Source organism: Ochotona curzoniae, unplaced genomic scaffold, assembly GCF_017591425.1.
Source record: "Ochotona curzoniae isolate NIBS_2020 unplaced genomic scaffold, NIBS_Ocur_1.0 contig_4514, whole genome shotgun sequence".
Classification (NCBI taxonomy): domain Eukaryota; kingdom Metazoa; phylum Chordata; class Mammalia; order Lagomorpha; family Ochotonidae; genus Ochotona; species Ochotona curzoniae.
In genome coordinates, this window is record NW_024466312.1 from 2343588 (window position 1) to 2368867 (window position 25280).

Consider the following 25280-nt stretch of genomic DNA (forward strand, 5'->3'; position numbering starts at 1 on the left):
TCTATTTCATAGGGTACAGATCTCGGTTGTTGGGGCAACTCTAGAGCCTCTGCCTGGGCCTACTGGCCTGACAGGTTTTAGATTTATCAAGGACTAGAAGCCCCAGTATCTTTATATTTTTAATATCCTTGAACAAATGCCACAACAGGCAACAGAGTTAAGAAAATAATAATACGTTCAATGCTTGGCATTTTAAAAAAATGTACTTTGGGCAAAACCAACATTTTAATTAATATTAATATTACTGATCATCCACACATTTTAACAGCAATTAGCTTTAAACTTTGATAAAACTTTTAGAAATAAGCTAAATATTATTTAAAAAATTTAAAGCAAGCATTATAAAAATATTTTTAAACTGAAATAGACATTGAAGAGTTTATTAAACAACAGCAGTATTTTTGCTATTGTGTGGGAAGTACATTGGTTTAGAAAAAATAGTCCACTACTCTTAACTTTAATTAGCAGGAAGGAAGAGGTCTATATCTTATACTCAGCAAAGTGATTTTCTAACCTAAGAGAAATTTGCACTGCCATCTGTTAAGTAAGACACATATCGTTAGCCTGGATTTATTATATTAATGTGATATATGCTCTGACAGAAAGGTGGGAGACACAATAAAGTAAGATATTAGAATATGGGTGCAGTTTTAAACTAAGAAAGCAAGGTGGTAAAGCTACTTGGAGACTGTATAATGTTTATGAAGCCAACAAGGCACAAACATCGTGGTGGTTGGGGCTGTGTGGGAGAGTAGTTCCAGCAGGAATTCACACATATGCCAAGATCTGGACAAGACAAAGAGTTTTGAGCACTGAAAACAGGATACTACCGAGGCTAGATTCTCAAGAGCATAGGAAGAATAATGGGGTGAGGAGAGAGAAAAGCAGGTATGGAATCATTTGGGTCTTTGTACTTCATGTGACTCTTGCTTAATAAATGAAATGCCATGCTGAATTCTTTTCTCAACTTTGAGTTTATTGATTTGGAAACAGTGATGCCCAGCTGGCAAATTTGTTCACACACACACACACACAGACACACACACACACACACACACACACACACACAATAATACATATAGCAGCTGTCTTCAGGGCCACTTTAATTTAGGATTATTAAGAAGTCTGTCATTTAGCCTTACACACAAATCTGGATCAGCCGAGTAAATAGCTGAAAATTATCTTCATATTCATTTCCCCCCACAGGAATCTGTTCTGTAGAGAAAACCAGAATATGAACATTTCTCTAGGAGCTTAAAAAAATGTTGCTTGCCAGCAGCACATGAATGATCAGTTTTCACAATCTGTATCCGCCCAGCTGACACATTCCCCACACTACCTCCCTCCCCCCGACACACACCAAAGAGCAAGTGGCTTCACGCTCTGCCCTGTGCCTTACTCTTGGTAAGACGTGGCAGGAATGATTTTAAATTTTGTTCACCACCAGGGCAAACTGTTCTTGCAATTGAATTCCTGTAGAAAGGGGCTTTCTGAAATTCAGCTTGTCCCTGTGTAATCACAGTTACTGAAATTGACATTCACATCCCTTGTAGAAACAGTGCACACTGCGTAGTGCCACTGCTAACCTAGCCAGCAGTACTTTGCATATTACAATTGATTCATGTATTCATGACGGTGCTCATTCTATTGTCTTCTAGAAATGAAAAACTTTCTTTTGCTTGCCCAACCCTATTTATCCCAAACCACTCTACTTTCCTTCTCTACTCTCACTTTTCACTAATTTCCAAAGCCTTTCAAACCTTTTTATTGAAAGTAATACATTAAAACATTTGTCCTGAAGTGATTTTGCCTTCTTATTCTTATGGGAATCAATAGCATATCCAATTGGCACCCTCACAGGTTTCTGTAAACAGGAGTTCATTTCAGTAGCAATAACATCCACGGATCATAGAATAATTTCTGTTTATAACTAGTTAGCATTACAGAATAATAAATTTCCATACAGTATAATAACTTAAACAGAATTTTTGAGGAAGTCTTATGTTCTTTGGCACTTCTTCCAAGGCAAACTCTTCTTCATTGGCTGAGATGGGGTTTTCTGGAGTTACAGTTGTTATAACTGGTCGTCCTGTGAGTCAACACTAATGGTGGAACCTTGGCTGCTTGTGTCAGTAGTTTCATAGGACTTCTGGTCTTTGGCAAAATTGATGAAAACCTGGTTAATCAAAGGAGAGAAGGCTAGTAGTGCTGGTAAACCAAACAAGGAATTAGACTAATTCATACACACATACATATATACATAAACACTGGAAAACAAATAAGAAAACTATATTTTATAGAAATATGCTCACACAGGTAATATGGCCTCTCTCATGTAACTGGGTTTTTGAAAATAGCACCAATAGCTACTAATGTATGTATTTGTGAGTGATTAAAACCACAATGCAAATCAGAAGCTATAACTGAATATGATTAACAATAGCCACATATCTGTATTTCTAAGATCTAGGTTAGTATCTGTCTACTGTATCATACAGAAAAAGTCCAGTCTTAAACCATGTCAAATATTAAAAATGTTGAAATATATTACATTTGTTTTAAGAGTTAATGTGCTAAAACAAAATTTGAATGTAAAGTGTACATTAACATTATATTCCATTAGCCAATTATTTAACAGGCAGGCATTTTTACTCTAAATCTGTTAGGTAGATTCATCCAAAAGCTATGTACTCTGTGGAGAGTATTTTCTTGGGAGGGACAAGCATTGTGCTGGCAGTTGATGATAAATCAAACAGTAAATCTTCTATGCCAGTTGAGTCATACTTGTTTAAAGTTTTCTGTTAAAATGCCCAAAGCCTCATAGTAAAATTTGGCTATAAAACGTATTACCATACATCAACAGAAAGGCCTTTAACTTTCAAAATTCTAGACTATTCCAATGAGGATTATAATACATCCTGTTGGTTCATGCTCTATACATCATGTTAGTTGAACTCCACCACAATTATAGAGGTAAAGGATGACCCAGAAACTGCTGGTTATTAGATTAACTTAATTAATAATTAATTAAGGCAAATATAAATGAAAGACTAGAACTCTGTGTTTTATGGCTTTCACTGCCAGCATTTAACAGATCTGAAATTGTGGAACCAAACTATATGGTTATCCTAGTCTCTTCCTAGTCTGTGATGTAAGGCAATAGAAATCTTTATGAAACCTATCAAGAAGAAAATAAGGGAAGCATGTGTCATTGATTTGTAGGTGAAAATAATGTTTTGTTCCTTTACACGTAAACATGATCTGATGGATATAGATGTGTTGTAGAATGGAAAAATCTTGTCTCCAAACAAGAACAGCTCATGCCTTTCACATTTTTTAATATTACAAAATCAAGTTAGAAATAAATTGGCAATTCATTAAACTTTTCAGGTGCAGGATTAAATATTGCTTCAATTAAAAACCAATTGAGTGTCATTAAAAAGAAATAAACAGAATGTGTAACGATTGATTTGTGATTTGGGAACATGGGTCATGGTATGCATCTTACCTCTTCCAGAGTGGTCTGACTCACTAGGAAATTAGTAATATTTAAAGCAGCCTTGTTAGTTTCCAGCAGATCAAAAATGTTCGCTACTCCTCCCGCTGTCACTGGTACATGATACTCTAACATGCTAAGATGCTGATCCTTTGGGTGCAAAGAAAAAAATTGTTACTTAACAACACTAGGTTATAATGATTTGATTAGATATAGCATTACAGAAAACTAAGGAAAATAATGCAGTGTGTTGCACTGGAAATGATGCCAGAAAGTAAATAATAGGTGTGTTTTTAATCTACCAGCTTGAAAAGATAAAACAAAAAGTTTTAATAAATATCAAGGAGAATCCACAAAGTTAATGAAAATGCCCGGGTACTCTACATGCTCCTGAATTTATAAGCTCATTATAACTTTTCCTGGGAAAAGTCTGTAGAATAGTAATTAACCTGTCAGATTATTCTCTTATATAAAGTTTTTCCAGACATCAATTCTCGAAACTTCTTAGTCAACATCATTCTAAAAGGCTAGTAATTATCTATTCAGTTTATATCAGCTAAAGATGTTAGATCCTACAAGCAAAGAAGTCTGATTCAAATTATGTTGTATTATTTCTGAACTTACCCTACCATCCTTTTTAAAGCTTAAATGTTACTCAATAAGTAGTATCACTTCTACTGAGAAATGCCTTGGAGTGTCTTTGCACCTTATTTTCCTGAATATTAAATCAGTTACCACATCTGATTTTCTTTTGGTTTCAAATGCCTCTCAGCTTTCATATTTTGTCTGTATTTGCATCACCAATAATATTAGCTTGACATTCATCATGCCACATGTAAGTTACTATAACAACCTCTTCAGAAGCCTAGACACCTTAAACTCTGATTTATTCCAGCACAAAGAAGCAAGGATTGTTTATTCCTAACACAAGTTTGATCAGGTGATTTCTTCCCTTAGAATCAAACCCTGTGAGTTCGGTTGTTCACTGATTGGTCTTTCCCATTAAGTTGTGTTTGTATTATGTCTGTCACTGAAATCTGGCATCCTACTTGTTTGTGCTACCAAATTGCTGTTTCCTTTCTATGAGATCTAAAATTTACTTCAGAAGTGAAAAAAAAAAAAGATCTGTTTACAGAGAAATCAGACCTTTATCACCACTTCATTTGACTTGAATAACCTTGGTCCCTTGAGGAGCACACCAGAAAAAATATAATTCCATCACTTGGCGGATAAACATAGATTTCAACAGAGAAACACTGAAATACAAAGTGCTATGACCAACACGATTTTGTTCAAGAAAGGTGCCCTTTCACTTTTGAATTTGATTTAAATTTAGATGACAGAAAATGGGCTTTGATAAGAATTATGAAAGCTATTATTTCCTAGATATGTTAGCCAAACCTTGGGGAGGCCAATGAAAAAATATACTGTGAAGATAAAAGCACTCTTTTAACAAATATCACATGTTCCCATTCATATTCGGAAGCTAAAAAAATGTTATCTTGTAGAAGTAGAGATTAGAAGAGTGGTCAGTAGAGACCAGGAAGAAGAGGAACAAGGGATACAGTTAGGTTAGCTAATAGAAACCAAAATACAGTTACATAGGAGACATGTACTGGGGTTTTATAGCACTGTAGCAAGACTACAGTTTATGACAACTTATTATGCATTTCATAATAATAAATGTCTAAGGAGATGACAATATTATCAGGTTGATTATTACTTTTGTGTGTATTTGTCAAGTTATCGTACTATACCCCATAAATGCGTAATGTAATTAAAAATAATTCTTGGGGCCAAATTGTACAGTGAGTTAATCTACCTCAGAAAATGGCATTCCACATGAGTGCTGTTTGGAGTCCTGGCTGCTCTACCTCTGATCCAGCTCACTGCTGATGCTCCTCAGGAGGCAGTGGAAGGTGGCCAAGGGGCTTGGACCCCTGCCACCCACACAGGAGAGTCAGATGCCGTTCCAGCTCTTCAGCCTTGCCCTAGCCCCAGCCACTGCAGTCATTTGGGCAGTGGACCAGATGGGAGTATGCTCTCTCTCTCACTCACTCCCTATTTTGCTTTTGCTTTCTGTCTCTCTGAAATCCTGCATTTCCAAATTTTAAAAAATCGTTTAAAATTTATTTTTAGCATGCCTTCTATTTTGTTCACTAAAATCATTTCACATTAATATTACACAGACAGTTTATGAGGTATGTTTTTAGGTACTTCATCATTTAGCTCTCACAGTGATTTTAAAAAGTAGATGTTTTATCGCTATTTACAACAGAGAAAAATGAAATCCTGAATGTCTGTGCAAAGTACCCAGTTACAGTAAGCTCCACCCAAGTCTTTCCAACTTCTTTTCATTATTCCAAAACTGATTTCCTTTTACAAACAATCATTTGCTGAAATTATCTGATATAAATTGATTATACATCCAAGATGTTCTAACGATAAATTGTTCTGCCAAGTCTAGGCAGGTGAGGTGTTATATGCATGTCCCCCCCATGGATACGACTATGTGAGATGAAATCAATGGTCCAACTTTTCACTAGGTTAGGACTAGAGGCTTTGATTTCTATCCAGCCCTGCTCAATCTTTGTGGGCTTCTTTCCAGTGAGAAGAAAGAAGATAATCTGATGGGTTTGGGCATCCTCATACTCTTTAAATCATTTCTTTCTGAAAAGAAATTCATTTGGTTACATAATACCTATCATTCTTTAGTTCCCCAATGTATACATCCTGTAAAGTAGCAATGACTCTACCTTGAAAATGAATACAATATTATCATAAGGTCTTTGTGAGGAAGAAGTAAATCATGAATGTGAAAGGACTGTGTTAACTTTAAATAAATATATATAATTATTATTAAGATTATATTCTTATATAATGTGCTTTAGGACTTCTTAGGTGTCTTTTGTAAAGACTTATTTATTTTTATTGGAAAGGCAGATACACAGAGAGAAGGAGAGACAGAGAGAAAGATCTTGTGTCCATTGCTTCACTTCCCAAGTGGCTGCTACAGCTGGAGCCAAGCTGATCTAAAGTCAGAAGCTAGGAACCTCCTCCATGCCTCTCATGAAAGTGCAGGATCCCAAGGCTTGGTCCATCCTTAACTGCTTTTCCAAGCCACAAGCAGGAAGCTGGATGGGAGGTGGAGCAGCCAACTGGCACCCATTTGGGATCCTGGTGGTTGCAAGGCAAGGATTTAGCCACTAGGCTATAGTGCTGGGCGACTCTTTGGTGTCTTGATCTGAGAAGTATATTAAGACTAATAATAAGGCAACGTTTTGAGTCAAGCATCTGCTAGGAAGGACGAGTGAGGTTTGAAATCTAAGCTACTTACTTTTAAGTATGTTTTTGGAAAGTGCAGCTGCATGAATCTTGTGAGGGTCTCCATGCTCACTTTGTCATTCTTCAAGTGAACCTTGACAGTAAATCCACGTCCAAACCTGGAAAGAAAACGTGCAGACTATGTTTTGAGTTATATTCTGCCAAAATAGCTCCTCTGGAGTTCTAGACAATGAGACAGGACCCAAGCTGACCATTACAGCTGCCTTTCTTATATAACGACTATGCTTTGGCCAGAAAAGTTCAGGACAGGTTGAAAATTAGAAATACAAATGCACTGCCATGATTTTTTTTTTTTTTTACTTTACTTCTATGCAACGTCAGACACTTTGGCAAATGCCACGTGGAAAAGAAAACATAAAAACCTAGCTTTTTTGGCATTCCAAAATTGGCAATTGATATCGATTTCTGTGTCTAAACATGAGTACTTTCTAATTTAGAGTAACCAAGTTCTCGAGAAACAAGTCAATGAGGATTTGCCGTCAATATGCTGGTTTACTGTAACTGGAGTCTGACAACCATTAGATGGTTTACTCAACGTCAGACCATTGTGCTTGTCTTTACCTGCTCTTTATGTGTTGTAAAGACCCGATACACTGAAATCTTCCATTCACCATGATGGCTAGCCTTGTGCAGAGAGCTTCGCATTCTTCCATGCTGAAAGACAGAGCAGAATCATGGTAACAAGGAGGACTTAGAAGATCCAGTTGAAATTCTTGAGCATAATCTTAACAGTTTCATTTTAGTACATTAGGAATACTGTTTCAGTTCTTTAGTCCTTTTTTTGGTTTTAGTTGTGTTGAAGAAAAATAATCATTTTAAATATAAATTAAATATCTTTGAGTATTTACTCTTTCTCCTAAACTTGAGACCATCTCTTTTGTCTAGAATGCCCCTTCTGTGAAAGTATTTCAAGTCCTCTGAAATTTTGGCTCAAGACATACATTTCCTAGGGATCATTGCAAAGTAACACTGAACTCTTCATTTATGCCTCTTACTCCATGTTCAGTTTATAAGAAATTCTCTTGTGATTAAATGGATCTAATATTTTTTCTGCTATATGGTAATCTTAGAGCAAAGGTGAATTTAATACAAATCACGATGAAAGGTTGATCGTACAAGACAGGCACAGACAAAATGCTTCAGTATTCCCTTATACTTGTTTGATGGGAGGAATCTACTTCACTGAGGAGAGACACAGGAGATGGCTGTGGAAAAACTGGTGGGATTTAGAACTTAGACATGTTGCAAGATCATTTCAAGTAGAAAGTGTGTGGAGATGAAAGGTGTAGTGAGTAGGTGTGAAACCATAAGTCATTCAAGGAATGTCACTGGGTGAAAAGACTGAAAATTTAGATGAGGCCAGATGATATAGGAAGCCTTGCATGCTAGGCTTAAGGATTATTATTATTTATTACTATTGTTTCGTAGGCAACAGGGAGTCATAGTAGAGTCAAGAGAAGAATAAATCACAAGACATTTATTTTGAAAAAGAATTTGGGCCGTGTTTCACCACAGAAATGATATTCTCACTGTGAAACCTTCTGAGTTGCTCCTATTACTATCAGCATAAAACAGTTAAATTCTCTCTTACACAGGGTTACCTTCTGTGTCCTTCACGCAAACATTGTGTCACTTGACTTTAAAGACGCAGCCTTCAACTTACCTGTGAGATGTGAGGATGACAGAACACTTGCTCTGGACTTCCTCAGAAATGATCTTCCAGAGGTGCCGTTTTGACTTAGGATCCATGCCCGAGCTCGGCTCATCCTTAATAGAAAGTTACAAGAAAAATTTATCAAATTAATTAATTTGTGATGAAGTTCTTTACACGAATCACTGCATCTCACTTCCCTAGAAATCATTTCTTGAGCTGCTCTGACTGGCTTGTTTCATACTTAATAAGCTTTTTTCTGCTGCTGTCAGAAAGCTCAAAATTAAACATTTAAAATTGTCAATCTGTTTTAGAAAGTGTCTCCAGGAAATTGACACTCTGTTACTTTACATGTATCTCTTACGTTTCTATGGAAAAACATCTGCTTCAGCTACTGACAAAATGGTGTCTTTACATTTAACATGGAAACACAACTTAATATTTCAGTTAATAGGTTTTAACTGTAGTTTTAGTTTCATTAAAATTTAATAATTAAAGTTTAACACTCCTCAGGTAAATAAAGTGACATTAGCAGAAATTATCGAGTAGAAAGAGAAACGTCATATTTTAAAGTAGATGATGCTTTGAAAACTTGTTCAGATACAAAATTCAAAAACATGGCAGTAGGTAATCTAAATAAGCAATAGTACTTCCAGTTGATGATTCTAAAAGCATAAAGTATAGGCAAAATATTAGGACTGGTGTTGGGGAATGATACTTGCAATGTCAGCATTCCATATGAGCATAGGTTTCTGTTCTAGCTACTGCACTTCCAATCTAGCTCCCCGCTGGAGAGCTGGGAAAGCAGCAGAAGATGACCTTCCTGCACTGCCGGTGGGAGTGTGGACTAGTACAACCACTGTGGAAGTCAGCATGGAGAGTGCTAGGAGAACTGAAAATTGAGCTGTCATATGACCCAGCTATCCCACTTGTGGAAGTGTTTCCAAAGGAAATGAAATCTGCATATGAGAAAGGGATCTGTAATGCTATGTTTACAGTAGCATAATCTGTAATAGCAAAGGCAGGGAAATAACCCAGATGCCCATCAAAAGAGGAGTAGATAAAGAAACTGCCATTTATTTATCCATGGAATACCACTTTAGAAAGAACGAAATTCTACCTTCTGCAACAAAATGGTCCCAACTAGAGACCATTATGCTCAGTGAAATAAGTCAATCCCAAAAGGACAAATGTGGTATGTTCTCCAGGATATAAGGCACCCTTCATGCAAAATACAAGATCAATAGATATAGAGGTAAACATGCATGTACATACACAGTCATCTAGAGGAACTGTATAATATGGACAATCATATCGAGATGTGAAGAAACAATGCAGTATGCACCTCTGCTTCAAAATCAAAGATGAGGCCTGGCGCATTGGCATAGTGGTCAGAGTCATTGCCTTGAACATGCCAGGACCCATGTCAGTGCCGGTTCTAATCCTGGCAGCGCCACTTCCCATCCTGCTCCCTGCCTGTGGCCTGGGAGGGTAGTGAAGGACGGCCCAGGGCCTTGGGACTCTGCACCTGCATGTGGGAGACCCGGAGGAGGCGCCTGGCTTCAGATTGGCTCGGCTCCGGCCTATGTGGCCAGTTCGAGAGTGAACCACTGGAGGGAAGATCTTCCTCTCTGTCCTCCTCTCTATCTGCCTTTCCAGTAAAAATAAATAAATCTTTTAAAAAATCAAAGATGGAGTACCACTGAAACTGTTAAATATATCTTGATAATGGGACTCTGTCATTCTCCATACCTACAATGTCAGGATACACTTAAATAGCAGAAAGACTACAATATTGTTATAAAATAGTGGAAATCAGTGGGGTAAAGTGGAAAGGGAAATCCCAAAGTCTCTGGAACTGCATCATAAAATTAATTAATTAATTAAAAAAGAATAAGAAGTTAAATTTAGGCAAAAATAGAATATCAGTTTGAGAACACAGTGAAAGATGTTGCCACTGCTATTTTTGAAGAAGACAGCGTATACAGAGAATGCATTCAAAAGACAACTCAATACCTTTCTCTCACAGCCGGTATTTCAGTTCAGCTCATTAATACATAACATTTGCATAGCCCTTTTAACATTTTAAAATGCTTTATGTCTATTATCTCACAGGGGTGCCTCAGGATTGTTTCATTCAATTTAAGGGACACTTACACAATAGAATTCCATTACAAGCATCAATTGGCAGGGATATAATGCATTATAAGCTTTTGGTATTATGCAAAGATGGGTTGTGCATTATTCTATCTAGGCAGTTTAAATGATCTGATCCACTGTATGACTTAATCCCTGGAATAACATGCTGATTTATAGCTGGATTTCTTCTGCATAGAGTAAAGCTTTTTCAGAGTTCAGTAGTCCTTGAATGAAGGGGATCTTCCAAAATGAGGGTAAATTTCTTTTTGTAATATAAACACCATTTAAAAAATTTTTTTAACTTAATAGTTTATTTTTCTCATTTATCACATTTCTACTTTACCTTATAGATTTAATGTCTCTACTAAACAAAGAATCCAACAAATAAAAAGTAAAAAAGACCATAGGCCAGCAGGAAAATAGCCTGGGTTACAAAAATCATCAAATGAAAAGATGTTCAAATTCACTCAAATAAACATCAAAATACTCACAGTATCATTAATACCAAGATAGTGTGTACTTCCTGTTGATTTGTTGGAGAAACTTTAAAACAGACAAGCACCTTTTTAGACTATTGAGCCTGGGAAGCAGAATAACTATCTCACCATTATGCATAATTTATATGTACAAGTGATCAACTTAATTTTCCACATCTAAAATAAAAATATAAAGGCTGAATGATATCTTACCACAGCCTAAATAAAGTAATATGGCACAGTATTGATTGACGCCTAAGCCAGGTAACTCATATTTTTAAGTAATAAGAAAATAAGATCTGAGCAAAATACACCCTCCTGAAATATATTTGTCCTTAGGAGAAATTGGAGAGTGTTAGTGCACCTGACCAAGTAATTACAGAGAAGGAGACACCATTTCTTCAGTAAATGGGAATCAAGTTCAGCAGGCATTCACAGCTTTACTTGAATTTGTTTCAGTTTTTTTCAGTTCCCACACTGTTTCCTCTTTTTTTAGAAATTTATTGACTAAACTTCAAGTCATATTTACAGAAAGAAGAAGGCAGTGAAATGAGGAGCTCTTCCATCTCCTGACTCACTCCCAAAATGGTTAGGTCAGATTGAAGTCGAGAGTCACAAGTCAGGAATTCAGTCTGGGTCTCCCACATGGGTGACAGGGACTCAAGAACTTGGACCATCTTCAGTTATTCTTCCAGTCACTTTAGCAGGGTGCTCAATCAGAAGCCAAGCAGCCAGGACTCAGGCTGAGTGTATATGATGTTGAGCAGCCAGGACTCAGGCTGAGTGTATATGGGATGATGTTGCTGTTATAGGAAGCAGCTTAACATACTGCACCACAATCCTGGCTCAAATTGTTTTCTTAGAAACTCGCTAAGCTGACAACTTCAGCCAAACATTTTTGAAAGCATATTGTTGTGGGGCCCAGAGTGGTGGCCTAATGGCTAAAATCTTTGTCTTGACCGCGCCGGGATCCCATATGGACACCAGTTCTAATCCCGGCAGCTCTGCTTCCCATCCAGTCCCTGCTTGTGGCCTGGGGAAAGCAGTCAAGGATGGCCCAAATCTTTGGGACCCTGCACCCTTGTGGGAGACCTGGAGGAAGATCATGGCTCCTGGCTTCAGGTCAGCACAGCACCGGCTGTTGCAGTCACTTGGGGAGTGAATCATCGGACGGAAGCTCTTCCTCTCTGTCTCTCCTCTCTGTATATCTGATTTTGCAATAAGAATAAAATAAATCTTAAAAAAAAAGAAAGCATATTGTTGTAGTCACAGATAATTTGCTGACATAAATTCCTTGAATGAGGAAGTATATGTGAAGTGGTTTACACAGCAGCTGGCACATAGTGAGACCTCACTAAATGTTGACGGCAATAATAATGATGAAGAAATGTTAACACATAGTTGGATCTACTGTACTAATTAGAATCTAGTCTTGTTATAATCATTCTCTTACCAGAAGAAGAATAGAAGGTTTTCCTATTAAGGCCAGTGCAGTGGATAATTTTCTTTTTGTTCCATAACTGCACATAGAGGTAGGTCTGTCTTTGTACGGCATCAGGTGAAGTCTCCTGAGGAGTTTATGAACAGTCTGTGGACAATACAGGAGAAATTCGTTTGCTCTCCCTCACCCAAGTGGAAAAAATAAAACTGATGTGAAAGGGAAATTTTATCATGGAAACTACACCTCCCACAAATTGAAACAATTAGTTTTCAACACAGAGTTTTTATTTTCATGGCCAAAGGACCACTTAAAAATTTAATAGTTCATTTACACAGATGAAAGCCATTCCCTGGAGGCTCATTTTCAAGTGAGATTCCCCTCATCCAAATGTGTGTGTGTGTGTGCAATTACAATTACAAATTATACTTTGCTGTATTACAACAGGATTCTCTTGTAAAACTTGAAAGAGCTGAAACAACTCACAAGGAAGTTTTTTCATTCGTTGTCACCATATTGTTTCATTCGCTATCTTACTTCGTACTAAGGGTTATTATAAATGCTTTACATCTGTTTAAAACTGACCCAGTATCACAAGTTTTGGACATTATGAAGTATTCATTCATGTGGTTATTTCTGTAGCTAAATAGCCCTGGGAAAATAATGAAATCCTAGAAATCCTAGTTGAACTTACAAAACAGGTTCTCCAGGCTACCAAAACAAAGGCAACTGTTCTAATGGTTAGCCATTCCTAGAAAAAGGCAAATGGTTGTAATAAAGTACAAAACCACAGATTAAAATGTGAATGGAAGTTATTCCATCTTCTTGGTGTATTTGGTGTTTATCTGAGCACTAATGTATATGCAGATACCACCTACCAATTCCCAGCCGAAGTCAAATGGAAGTATGCTCTTACTTTGCTTGCTCCTAATAGAAACACAAACCTAAGGATTACTGTAGTTGAATCCATAGTTTTTATATAATACATACAATAGGGTTAGGATGGATTCATTGTGAAGAGTAAAAAGTCATGATTTTCCAGATATCAAGTAAGGGAGATAGGAGAAGAAGCAGAAGCAAGGGTTGCTTTCAAGTTCACCAGTTTCCCACAGATGTACTCACTTCTTTAATATCCTTTTCTGGAATTCCATGTACCCTGGCATAGAAATACAGATGTTCTTCCACAGACACCAGGTCATCAAGGGCATCTTCTTGAGGGCAGTAGCCAACTAATGAGCTGTGCGACTCAACGCGACCCAGAGATCTGCATTGAATCAGATTAAACCACAGGACTGTTTCAAAAGAGATGTCCCACACCAGTATTGAGAAAGGAGCTCAACTTTCATCAGGGTAGTTGGTGATTTTCACAAAGGGAGATAAAAAATCATCTCACATTCAGAACAAGAGTTCAAAGTTCAGAAATTTCAGCTCATTTAGTAAATGCTTCCCTGTTAAAAATTTTTAATAATCAACCCTCAAGACAAAATGTTCGTTTACTTTTTTTTTTCATTAAATTAGGTTGCCATCAGGACTTAGTATTTCATACCCAGTCTTATTTCTGATCAGAATGTTTCCACTTGAAGGAATTATGTCTCCAGTCAGCATCTTGAATATGGTGGTCTTTCCTGCTCCATTCACCCCAAGAAGGCCAAAGCACTAGTTTGAGGACATAAAAAAGGGATGCCATTAATCCAAATCAAAGACATTGTTGCTTTGTCTGTTTCCTGCTTCTCCCTCAGTGAAATAAGCTGGATGTTGCAGTTTTCTCTTGGATTTTGGTAAAAAATTTCTCTCTTAAGCCAAATGGGTACTTAGGTATTACTGTTTTTCTTTAAATATGTCAGCATCCAGGTGTATACAGCGGGCTCATGCTGCAAATTATATTATAGCAGTCTCCGTGTGACATAATAAAACACCCCACAAATAAGATGTGCTAACTCAAAGAAGTAATTCTATTTATAGATTTCATATTATTCACACAAAATCACAACTTCATGGACTAATGTGCTGAAGCAGTACTTTCCCTATGCTGTCTGATACACTTGAAACATGGAGTTTACAGCTCTGCTCTAAGAAACTAAAGGAAATAGCTATATTCGCTTTCTCCTTTCAATGCTTCCTTAATATTACTCTGAAAAAAAAGGAATTCATTTTCAAAAACTTTTGATTTCTTTATGCTGTTTTTTTGAAGAGGCCTGAAAATGAAAAATTGTATAAGCATCCTAAACAGGCTTTGTGACTATAAGTCCCCTTTGGGAGGACAGTAGTATGGAAAGGGGTCTAGAACTTTCTGAATGATTGGAATTGGTGAATTTTTTCTGCTTAGAGGGAATATTTATAAGACAAATAACATGTGGACATGTGTAATCTACATCTAAATACATATAAACGTTCATATATACTTATTAACATATGTAGAAACTTAGTTTTATATATGGAAATATTGAGAGATTGGTTCATATTTCTAGAAAGACATTTTTATTATTCATTTATTATACTAATGAAAAGGACAGTTAGAAGCAAAATAGTTACCTCTCCAGCAGGTATCCCAATGCTGATATTGTTTACAGCTACAATCTTTTTGTGGATGAGCTGGTAGGTCTTTGTGAGACGGTGGAGTTGGACCAGGTCAAAGTCAGCTGCACCACTCTCCACTCTTAATCTCTCAGCTTGCACATCTTCGTCTTCATCCATCGTCTCCATTCCAGGTGAAGAATTAAATTTCCTGAAGAAGAGCCTAAAAACAGACCCAGTGATTTTATCTCAATGATTCTGCACAAATAATACCCTTCAATTTGGATATGTTCTAATGGGTTTTCTGTTCACTGAAAATGTAGCATCCATAATTAAGGTTCTTTTAAATGTTTTATGTATGCATATTATTCAAATTATTTCAAATAACTTGAAATTTAGCATAGATTTTACCATAGTCACAATAACTAGGAATGAGATTTTGCTTTCCATGCCTTAAAGTAGTTATAGACCCACTGTTCAAGTTCAGAATCCTAAATCCAGTAATGATGAATACCTGAAAACTAATTCCTAAGAGACTTCAGGGTTATTAGTGAACTCAATACCTACAAGTCTAAATGTAATAATCAACTCCTTTTGCAATTTCCAGTTGCTACTTTTTTATTATGGAAACACTTGACATGAAATACTCCCTCTTAAATCTTGAAGTGCACAATCCATTGTTGTTTTGTAACAGATTAGGTTTTTTTTTTTAAATCAATGATATAATACTCTGTAGACTTTTACTGTATTTTGAATTGATTTTCATCACTGACATCAAACACTATTTTCTTATATTTACCTGAGTTTCTTTATTAACCACTCGTTGATCAGGAGTCGTAAGAGAAAGAACATGGTGCCTTGAGAAACCAAAGCCACAAACATTGCTCCCAGTTTATCCATCTCAAAAGTTTCACTTGGGTATTCCACTCCATATGCTTTTAAGAAGTCTAGGACCGACTGTTGTTGAGAAAGTTCAATCAAACCATAGCCAAAGCAGAATTGTGGGAAAATGAGGAAAATGCGTTTGAGGGTTTCAGAAATCAGTTCTAAAGTCTGAAATAAGGAAACAAAGGTAATGTCATTGTTATGCCTCCAAAAAGTTAAGAAAAACACTAAAACCAGATGTGGACAATGTTGAAACCTGTGAAGTTTAGTGATTTAGGTTGACAATTTTCTTACATGTATGCTGAATTTGCTTGATAACGATTACTTTAGGCAGAAACTCATCGGTAGAAAAGGGTTGTATTTGTCTTGAGGTGACATGAGGTGTTGGATCTAAATCCTGGAGACAGAATGTCTGCTAGATTTGCCTTAGCCAGTTAGAATATAGAACCAGAGAAGGTGCTGCAGTCATTACACAGCATTGCTAGGTGCCTGGATGACAGAGGTGCTGGATTTAACAGTAAAGTATCAGAACCTAAGGTACTTCATGCTTCAGAGGGACTAGAATGGTGAAATGAGATGGAAGGAGAAACACAACATCTCAAAGAGGACCAAATGGCTCATTTTCGAGTTATTCACACTTGGGGCCAACCACTTCCACCTCATGAATTTTCTTCCTCCTGAAGAGTGTTTGTCTGTTTCTCAGCTCACTTCATTTCCTTTCTATTCTTTTCTGTTCAATTGCTTGACACTGTTAGTGCTTCTTTTCTCACTGATCATAATCGTCAGCTTTGAATGGAAACTGATGGTTACAATGAAGTCGATTCCAGTACATGATTGAAAGCAAGTGAATTAGGTTTTTGTCTGTGTGAGTGTTCAAATGAATTTTGACCTATAGTCCTATGAATAAGCCATTGTCCTTGTCACCATCATGCCATGAGGATTTGTTAAGGAGAAAAATATTTGGGTAGTTTTTTGCATGATTTATGTTGCAGTATATAATATGTCTGATTTCATTTCTGTCACCTTGCTTAAGCCCTACGAAATATCAATAGTTTTGACACTCCTTGAATATAATAGGCATTAACCTACATGAAGCCTTAAAAAGAATTTTTAAAAGCTGTACTTTCTCCTTTCCTAAATTTAATAGAAGTCAGTGATCTTCTTCTTTGCTATTTAAAGAATGCAGAATAAAGAAAATCTTTTCACCTTGAATGTGTTAACGCTTTTGATACATTCACTGAAGTTTAGCAGACTAATAAAAGATCTTACCGGATCATTAGGCTTTTCCTTGGAAAGAAAGTATACCACTGACAGGGAAACGATGGAATTGATGCCAAAAAACAGGTTGACACAGACATAAGTAATAAAAGCCATTCCTGTTTCATGGAAGAGCCCAGCCAGTAGGTACATCCAAGAAAATGTCGCATACCTAAAGGTTAATAATACTGAGAATTAAACTTATATCTTAACTTTTAATATAATAAAATTAAATCTTAGATAAGGTTTCAAAATAAAAATTGACATAATGGGTGATTTGTAGTCAGATCTTTCAACTTCTTTTTGATAAAAAAAGTTCTAAACAGTGTTTGTTAAATGACAGTAAGCAGCTTCTCTTTCAAGGAATGCAAGCAGTTCCACATTATTTCAACTACAAATTAATTCCCCTTGGAGATAATGTTGTTTGACCCAGCCAAGAATTCTGTTGCTTAGAAATATGAGTATAATCAGTATAGATCATATCACTTAAAGCTGGGAAAAACTAATGATATCTTTGCAAGCTTAACTAAGTAGACACAGCCTGGTTAGAGACTAGAGAGCAGGTATGAGGAAAGACCTCAGCAGCAAGAGAGAGTATTCCTCCACTAGCTGCAATTGCCAGCTAAGAGATATCAACTATGTATTCTGGGAACAAAGAATTGCTACAGTAGTTATTGACTGTATATTAGTCTGAAAAAGAAACATCAGTGTTATGTGTTTGCCCTTAAGCATTAATAACTGAATAAATAAATAATAAAAAGTCCACATATTATGTCAATACATAAATTCACATAAGTATCTACATTTTCTGCTCAGCATAAGTCTTCCATGTCTTACATAAATTGGATTAATTTGTAAATTGATACACATGACACTTGACATCAGCAAGTGCTCATTAATGTTAGGTATCAAGGTATAGCAATTAATAATAGCAGTATTAATTTGCAGATGTATTTTCTGCTTTTCACACTGTAGAATAGCAAGTGTGATGTATTATTATTCATTCTTTATGTCAAATAAAATCCCAAGACAATTGAAAATTAGCTAATGTGATTTAGGTACTACTTGTGTCTAGCAGCCTTTAATTTTGTAAATTCTTTTATTACTTAATCAGCAGCTTACCCAAACAGCAGAAGCAGGAGAGATACAGCACCTAGGTTGTTTTCACTATAGAAGGCAGGTAACTTGAAAATCGCAATGACACCAATTGAAAATGCTACAGGTACCAAGTAGAAGATCTATGAGAATATGAAAATAACATTTACTATACGGCAAGAACTTTTCAAAAAGTTATACTCCATCTCTAACACTTGTGTAGGAGGACATTGTGACCCTGGAAGGTCAGCGAGCACAGGTTTGCAGTTCATTGGACAGTATTTGCATGACAACAACCAAATGGCTACCTTTGGTATAAACAGCATGTAAATGAGAACACCTGGTGGAATATACAAAACAAAAGGAATTCCAATCAAGAGAGAGAAACAGTATGGACTCTCAGTGTATAAAGTCTGATGCCCCTAATAAACTTTGGCTTTGACCATCAGTCAGGGTCCACGCGTGTTATTATCAGCTTCGTGTACCAGGTCCATCGCTGCGGGACAGCGACACACTTGCAACATATTCACATACAAACATCTGGAAGAACAGATTTTGATTTATTTTCCCATTGCTTGTAGTTTTCAGCCTATTTCACATAGATTTCTCTTTGTGGTTTGTCTCCTTCAATATCAAGTCCAGCTAATCAACATATTTACAGATATCCAAGAGATTCCTGGTGTTCTTGCCTCTTGGCTTTAAGATATGGGACCATTTACTGATAGAGGTTCACTAACAAAGATAAGGCATCCAGGTATCTTCGTATCAGATTCAATCTTCAAAATATTGATTTGGTAGCACCGGCCATTGTGGTCACTTGGGGAGTGAATCATCGAACGGAAGATATTTCTCTCTGTCTCTCCTCCTCTCTGTATATATCTGGCTTTGCAATAAAAATAAATAAATATTTAAAAATATTTAAAAATTATTGATTTGCTTTTGAATGCTGCAACTCTTAGATGGCTGATTTCCAAGACCTGGTAACTAGAGCGAGCTACTCTGTGAAATACGTTAGGGCGATGAGTCTCACACATGCTTGGAATCATTGTTTTCTGAACAAAGAACTGCATCTTGTTTCCAGTAGAAATATAAAGTGCAAAGGAGTTTTCAGAAAGTTAGAAGCAAATTTACAATGGTGTGATTTGATGCGGGGAAGGAGTTTAAGCTTCTGAATTGCAGGGAGCACCAGATATAAGAGAACAACTGAATCTAAAATAGCAAGGAGACTCACAAAAGTGTATATGTGGGGCCTTCTTAACATTAAAGCTCTTATCAGGTTCACAGCCATCACTAGCATTCTTTGTACATTTAACTTGTGTAACAAACACAATTCAGAACTCACTGGGTACATTTAACACAATGGATATGCAGTTAATTACTCTCTAGCTCCTCAGGTCAATAATCTCCACAATTCATTTAATGTCATCATAATCATGAGGCAATTACATACCCTTCCTGTGCTTTTGGCTAGCACTGGCGCACTTGGAGTCAAGGAAAAACATCTGAACTTTGGAACTATGTAATGCAAATGGCAGGGCTGTCAATAAAACATATCCTTTCTTTCCCTGCAAACTTCTCTGATGTGTTATTCAGCAGGACTGCTACTTCAAATTTTCCACTATTAGCTGATTAAATTTTTATAAACTTGATTATTTCACACAATTGAGTAAGCCTATTATGATGCTAAGCCTCCATTTCTTTACAGTAGTGCCTCTCAGATACCAATGTGCTTAAAAATCTCCTAGGGAGATCTCATTAAAAATGCATATTCTCCATGCTCCACTCCCATGATACTTAGATAGTAAAATTGGAGTGGGGCCCAGCAATGTGTATTTTAACAAGTACCCAAAGGGTCTGCAAGAGTCCACAGAGCTGGGGAGTGGGGTGGGTTTGTCTTTCTCTCATCCACTAGAAAAATGTAAATTTGGTTCAAACTATTTCTCTTAGTTGGATGTCCTTATAATTTTATCGTAAACAAAACAGAGTAAATAACTCCTGAGTATAAAACAGATGACTCAGTTCTGGTGTGATGGCTCAGTTGACTAATTCTTCTACTGCAAGTGCTTGAAGTCCATTATGAGCACCAGTTCACATCCTGCCTGTTCCACTTTCCATCCAGCAGCAACCTAGTTATGGCCCAGGAAAGCAGTGAGAATGGCCCAAAGCTTTGGGATCATGCACCTCCATGGGAGACATGGAAGAAACTCCTGGCTGCTGGCTGTAGACTGGCTTGGCTCTGCCCTTCGTGGCCATGTGGGGAATGCACCAGTTGATGGGAAGGACTTTCTCTGTTTCTCCTTCTCTGTATAAATCTCTTTCCAACAAGAAACAAAACAAAACCGATAACTCCTATTCAAATTAATGCTGTCTTTCTTGCTGTGGAATGAACTACTCACCATGTCATAGATGAAGTTTGTCACCCAGTAGCATGTCACACCAATGCCTGAGATGTGCTGCAGTTGTTTGGCTTTAGTCTGATGTTCCCTTACAACATAGGTGACAAAGCTGGCCGTTGTGACGGAGTAGCCCATCAAGATGGACAGCGCCACTAAAATATCGATTAAACTGCTGATTCTATAGTTAGAAAAAAGGAGAGGAAAGCACACATAAGATGTTGAAGCTCCATTCCTTTGAAAGAGACTCATGACTAAAGCTATCAACCAAACGATGTAAATGTTAACCGTCACACAAGAGCTTCTGCAAGGAAGCCGGATACCATCTTCTACATGACCCTCCTGCGACACTGGAGTAAAGTTAATGTTTTGTGCATCTGAGTTCAGTAGCAGTATTTTATACAAAAGCATCAGTCTTCAAGGGTTACGAGGTATATGACAGGGATATGTATGCAAGAAAATTGAAACGATGAAGCACTTATGTACTGACTCATGAAAGCAGCACACTCTGAGTCTTCAGTCAACAGAATCTACTTGGCAACCCCACTCAACACACTTTCAGAAACTTCTCTTTATCCTAATCGGTAACTTATATTACCAGCCCTTCTAGACTGACATTCATTCAAACACAGCTGGGTTTTCCCTTTAGCACTTTGTACGGAATCTCAGCAGTGCCAGGGAGGAAGTAGTCGAGCCAGAGGTATCTGCTTACGTGGCTTGTTCTTGGTCTTGTACACCAGGATAAGGATGGCTATACATGATGATACCTTAAAGAAGAGACAATTCTTCTATTAGTAGATATTCAGCTCATCAGAAATACCGATTTATACACAGACATACGTGCATGTACATGCTTTTCTTCTCATATTATGTTAGAAAAATTGCTACTTTGGGGATCCTCTTTTTTAATTAATTTATTTTATTATTTTATGATTCAGTTCAGTAGACTCTGGGACTTCTCATACCCCTTCACCAAATCTCTGTTCCCCCATTGATTTCCCCTATATTATTACACTATTATATTCTTTTATAAAGAGTCATATATTCATCATTCTGCTATTTAAGTATATCCTGACATTGTAGGTATGGATAATGGCAGAGAACACAGCATCCGATTGTCAAGATCTATTTAATAGTTTCATTGGGAATCCATCTTTGATTTGGAAGTACAGATGCATACTGTGTTGTATCTTCACATCTGGATATCACAGACTCTACCACACAGTTACTATACATCCCCTTAAATGAAAAGCCATAAAGCAAAATCAATAACAGGAAAAAAATAGAAAATTTACAACAACATGAAGTTAAATAACATGCTGCTAAATATCCAATGTGTTGCTGAAGAAATGAAAATAAAAAACCTTGAAGCAAACGATGCTACTATGATCTATGAATCAATGAAGATGGGGATCTTCTTTTAAAAGAAAACTGTTTTTTGCCTGACTCCATCAGTACAATTGTTGGTGCACGCATAAGGAGAAAAGTTTTTCACATTTTGGAAACTTTGGAAGGAAACCAGGATTTTAACATTGCTTGCATTATTTTTTCCTCTGTATTACATTTAAATAACTTTCGTTTCCTTCTATCACATGCTTATTTGTTTTTAACAGTGCCTCAAAAATGCAGGACTTTTAAAAGTGTTTTTTTTTAAAAATTGGAAAGTCAGTTATACAGAGAGGAGAGACAGACAGAAAGATCTTCCATCCGCTGATTCACTCCCCAAGTGGCCACAACGACTGGAGCTGAACCAATCCCAAGCCAAGGACTAGGAGCTTCTTCTGGATCTCCCACATGAGTGCAGGGTCCCAAGGCTTTAGGCCATCCTCACTGCTTTCCCATGCCACAAACAGGGAGCTGGATGGGAAGTGGAGCATCTGTGATATGAATCAGTACCGTTATGGGATCCCATAATGCAAGGTGAGGATTAAGGCACTAGGCTATTGCCCTAAGCCCAGTGCAGTACTTTTAGGTTCCACCAAAAAGCAGATACCACCTTACTCTTCCTTACTGTCCTATGTTTGTGGTGGGAAATCTTCTTTTAACTTTTAAAGTGCCTGCCATTCTAGAGCTCACCCAGAGCACAATAAGAATTTCACCATGCCCAAGACTTTTTTTTTTTGTGAAACATGAACATCTAAAAAGGTTCAGTGATGTTTGCTTGATCCAGGAAAGTAACGACTTAATTTCACTGTAGTACCAAAATATCTGGGTTTCCTGCAATTGTTAAGAAACTCTGAGGCAGAAATAATCTTTACCTGCCCACCCCTTACAAGTCCTTAGCAAGCTTTGCTTAGCTAGAGTCAAAAATGATCTGGCAGCAGATTCTAAAAAGAGGACTGCATACAACACAAAACCTGCCATGTCTGGTAACTGTATAAGAATGGCATGGGATGGAATCAAGACTGTCCCGGAAATGTTTGTTTCTATAGAGTCATGAACTAAGAGAAAATGTACTGCTTGTGTAGTGTATGCTTATTATATTAGGAAACTAAATCCATATGCAGTACCTATGTGTAAGCAAATTACAGCTGATCCTAAAGGCATATCCTCTCCCTTAATGTATTTATAATGCTTATTTAGTACAATGTTATATATTTTGAAGAAGAGTTCAACAGTGATTGTAGGTTACATAAAAAACAAATCATACAATTAAAACATAGGTAAACTAATAACAGAAACCAAATTTGAGCTGTAATTTTAGCCACATCATGAGGAATGTATGAATTTTTTTCTGTATGTTAATGGACCCATTTAAAAAAAAAGATTCAGTTTTCCATCAGGCCTCATTTAAAACCTGTTGTTAAATTATAATATAGGTAGTAGGAAGTTTTTATTTTTCCTTTGTATTTTAGAACCCAAAAAAATGTATTTCACTGGAAGAATCTTTGCAAATATATTTTACTTTTCCATGAAAAAACCTGAGAAAGCAGGTCACTATACACATATTTTCAGTTGATCAAGTAAATGTGCCAGGATTTGGGATGTATATTACAATTGTCTTGGTAGCTTCTGTGTATGCAATATAATATCTTCAGCACAGCAATTCATCAATGAATACTTATTAAATGAAACCACATCTTAAAATGCATACAATATCTATTAAAATAATGTATTTTCTGCTGTTTCTAGTGCTTTAGACCTATAGTACAATACTTTCCACTGACCATTCAACTAATACAGAAAAAGATTTTGAATAAACACTGGCACAGAAGGGGCAATGTGTTAGCATTTTTGAAAGAGAGCGAAGTAATGCAACATTCATTAAGGAAAAACACATCTGTGTTTCTTCATATTAAATTAACCACTAGAGGGAACTGCGTGTATGTAATAGATATTGACATTATAAGGAATTGCTAATTAAAAGATTTTTATTTGTATGCTAGTAATTTTTTAAAAATTAATTTTATAGCTGGAATAAAACCCAGCTCATGTAGAATCTAACAAAAATGCCTTCAAGTAAGTGGTGTGTCAGAAGGAAGTGGTAGAACAATTAGATTGATTTTTAAAGACAAGTAATATTACCCTGGTAGACCCCATACCTGCTTATGAAACAATAACTGTTTTGGAGTGATATGGATTTTCTCTTTGAGAGAAATCAAATGCTTTACAGAGAGGATGGAAAACTACCACTTTCAAAAGTCTATATAAGAAAATTAATAAGGAATAAAGGTCCATGCCTATTATTCTTTTTATAGCTCAAGTAAAGCCTTATTTTTAAATTAAAAATAAATTTTAGTTTAGGATCAGTATGAAGTTTATGTTTGAGAATTGTGTAGCTGAAATACAATTGTAGGATGTATAGCCAGCCTATCACACTGCCCTTGTCTAACCAGTCTAAAACCAGAGTACAGATTTCAAAAAGCTGGCCCTTCAAAAGTACCATTTCTCTTTTATTCTTTGTGACTTTGTCACCCATTCCCCTATTCATTTTCATTGTTCTCAGACTTTCATTATCTGTCTTAGAAATACTTGTGTTTTCCTCTGAATAAAATATCCTACTAAAAGGTACATACTCAATACTATTTCAATGCAGGTTGCTTTAGATCCATGTGACTTTTAATTCAATTTACCACTTTTGACCATATCCTTTATTGATGCTTTAAACCTGCAGACTATCGGTCTTGCTATTTTCTTCATGATTCCTTCTCCTAAGAAAATATCAAAGAATTTGTTCCAATTTTAGTATATGTGCTGCCAAAGCGAGCACAGAAAATACCAAAGAATTTGGTGGAGGGTGGGGAGGATCTGTTTTCTTGGAAATTAAGATGCAAAAAAAAAAAAAGAAGAAGAAAAGAAAAGTCTGTTCTAGAGTGAGTGACTCTAAAGTTACTTCTTCTTCTTTTTTCTTTTTTAACATTTATTTGTTTAACTGAAAGTGAGTTACAGGGACAGAGGGACAGAGAAGTCTACCCTTCCACTGATTCACTCCCCAAATGGCTGCAAGAGCCAAATCTGGACCAGGCCAAAGTCAGTTTCTTCTGGATTTCTCACACGGGTGCCCAGAGAGCTGGATTGGAAGTGAAGCAGCCAGGAATCAAACTGACACTCATATGCAATGCTGGAGTTGTAGGTGATGTCTTTACCTATT

The 25280-nt window shown here is 36.6% G+C and overlaps 1 protein-coding gene across 2 annotated transcripts in view; it reads right to left on the reverse strand.

Moving 5' to 3' along the window:
- Positions 1 to 2043: 2043 nt before the first annotated feature.
- The window catches only part of ABCA12 (ATP binding cassette subfamily A member 12), a 167826-nt gene continuing 144589 nt past the window's right edge, over positions 2044 to 25280 (reverse strand). Inside the window, exons 40-53 of one of the 2 annotated variants that reach the window (XM_040986400.1) lie at positions 21402 to 21456; positions 20693 to 20870; positions 18324 to 18439; positions 17214 to 17373; positions 15859 to 16112; positions 15078 to 15282; positions 14092 to 14201; positions 13668 to 13809; positions 12561 to 12695; positions 8505 to 8608; positions 7403 to 7495; positions 6834 to 6939; positions 3509 to 3646; positions 2044 to 2176 (exon numbers count right to left, since the gene is read on the reverse strand). In XM_040986400.1, coding sequence (XP_040842334.1) covers positions 2075 to 2176; positions 3509 to 3646; positions 6834 to 6939; positions 7403 to 7495; positions 8505 to 8608; positions 12561 to 12695; positions 13668 to 13809; positions 14092 to 14201; positions 15078 to 15282; positions 15859 to 16112; positions 17214 to 17373; positions 18324 to 18439; positions 20693 to 20870; positions 21402 to 21456 — 1898 coding nt within the window. In that variant the 3' untranslated portion in view covers positions 2044 to 2074. The remainder of the gene's footprint in view (positions 2177 to 3508; positions 3647 to 6833; positions 6940 to 7402; positions 7496 to 8504; positions 8609 to 12560; positions 12696 to 13667; positions 13810 to 14091; positions 14202 to 15077; positions 15283 to 15858; positions 16113 to 17213; positions 17374 to 18323; positions 18440 to 20692; positions 20871 to 21401; positions 21457 to 25280) is intronic. The other variant, XM_040986399.1, reaches the window with a different exon arrangement.